Below are 930 nucleotides of genomic sequence, written 5' to 3'. Positions count from 1 at the left end.
GCAACCGGAAAGGGGATGAGAACTGTATCCTTCCCACGGGGCCACTGCCTCGGGGCTGGCACCAAGTCCATGCTCTGCAGGGAGGGGGCCAGGGGCCACAATTTCCCCAAGGCTGGTGGATCTTGCAGGCGAGTGCCAAGGGGCACAGGTATAGCACCTGAGCCTGGACACCCCCTCCGTGCCCCCTGCCACCAGCTGGGTCGGACAGTCATCATTGGCACCAGCCTGCCTGACTGGCAGAGCCGACGCGCATGGGATGGGTGGTGGGGCCACATGACATCGCACCTGCGTGCATGAGCACGATGGCACATTGCGGGGGTACAGGCAAAGAGCCACAGGGCTTGGCTGTCTGCTGGGGTGGGCTCAGCCACGGTCCCCATTGCGTGGCACCAGCACAGGTGGGCTCCCCTGGCCCCTCAGCTCAGGACTGACCCCACCAGCTCTGGCTCTGGTGTGGGGGTGTCAGTGTTGTGGGCTTGGGTCCCTGGGCATGGGGCCAGCAGTGATGGATGGTGCGGGCCTGGCCCCATGCTCCGGTGTGGCCGTGGTTGGTCATCCTTGACAGCTGTGCAGACATGGAGTTCCTGGAGGTGCTGACAGAGCACCTGGACCGAGTGCTCCTGGTGCGCGGTGGGGGCCGGGAGGTCATCACCATTTACTCCTGAAACACAGCGCGCAAGAGAGGTTTGTCTGCACGCTGAGAGCCCCGCCACCCCTTTGCACCGTGCTCCTGGAGGGGAGGAGGGAAGGCCTGATGGCAGCCGGTGCGCAGAAACTTCACCTGGCTTTGGCCGTGCCCCTGATCTCTCCATTCGAACTGCAGCACCAGATCTTCCGGGAGCATCCAGCACCAGAGCAGCTGTTCCTCATTGCAACATCACAGCACTGCTGTCCTTGTTTATATATAAATATATACAGTGTACCGCGGAC

General features: G+C 62.6%; 1 protein-coding gene across 1 annotated transcript in view; it reads left to right on the top strand.

Moving 5' to 3' along the window:
- LOC104165693 (solute carrier family 12 member 5-like) overlaps positions 1-665 on the top strand; it is a gene marked incomplete at its 5' end in the record, with an annotated part of 3,264 nt that extends 2,599 nt beyond the window's left edge. Inside the window, one exon of the mRNA XM_009705392.1 lies at positions 566-665. Within this exon, the coding sequence (XP_009703694.1) occupies positions 566-665 (100 nt within the window). The remainder of the gene's footprint in view (positions 1-565) is intronic.
- Between the last annotated feature and the right edge of the window lie 265 nt (positions 666-930).

Source organism: Cariama cristata, unplaced genomic scaffold, assembly GCF_000690535.1.
Source record: "Cariama cristata isolate BGI_N322 unplaced genomic scaffold, ASM69053v1 scaffold36918, whole genome shotgun sequence".
In the NCBI taxonomy this organism is placed as follows: domain Eukaryota; kingdom Metazoa; phylum Chordata; class Aves; order Cariamiformes; family Cariamidae; genus Cariama; species Cariama cristata.
The sequence above is the reverse complement of the archived record's forward strand: the minus strand, read 5'-3'. Positions and strand labels throughout refer to the sequence as shown.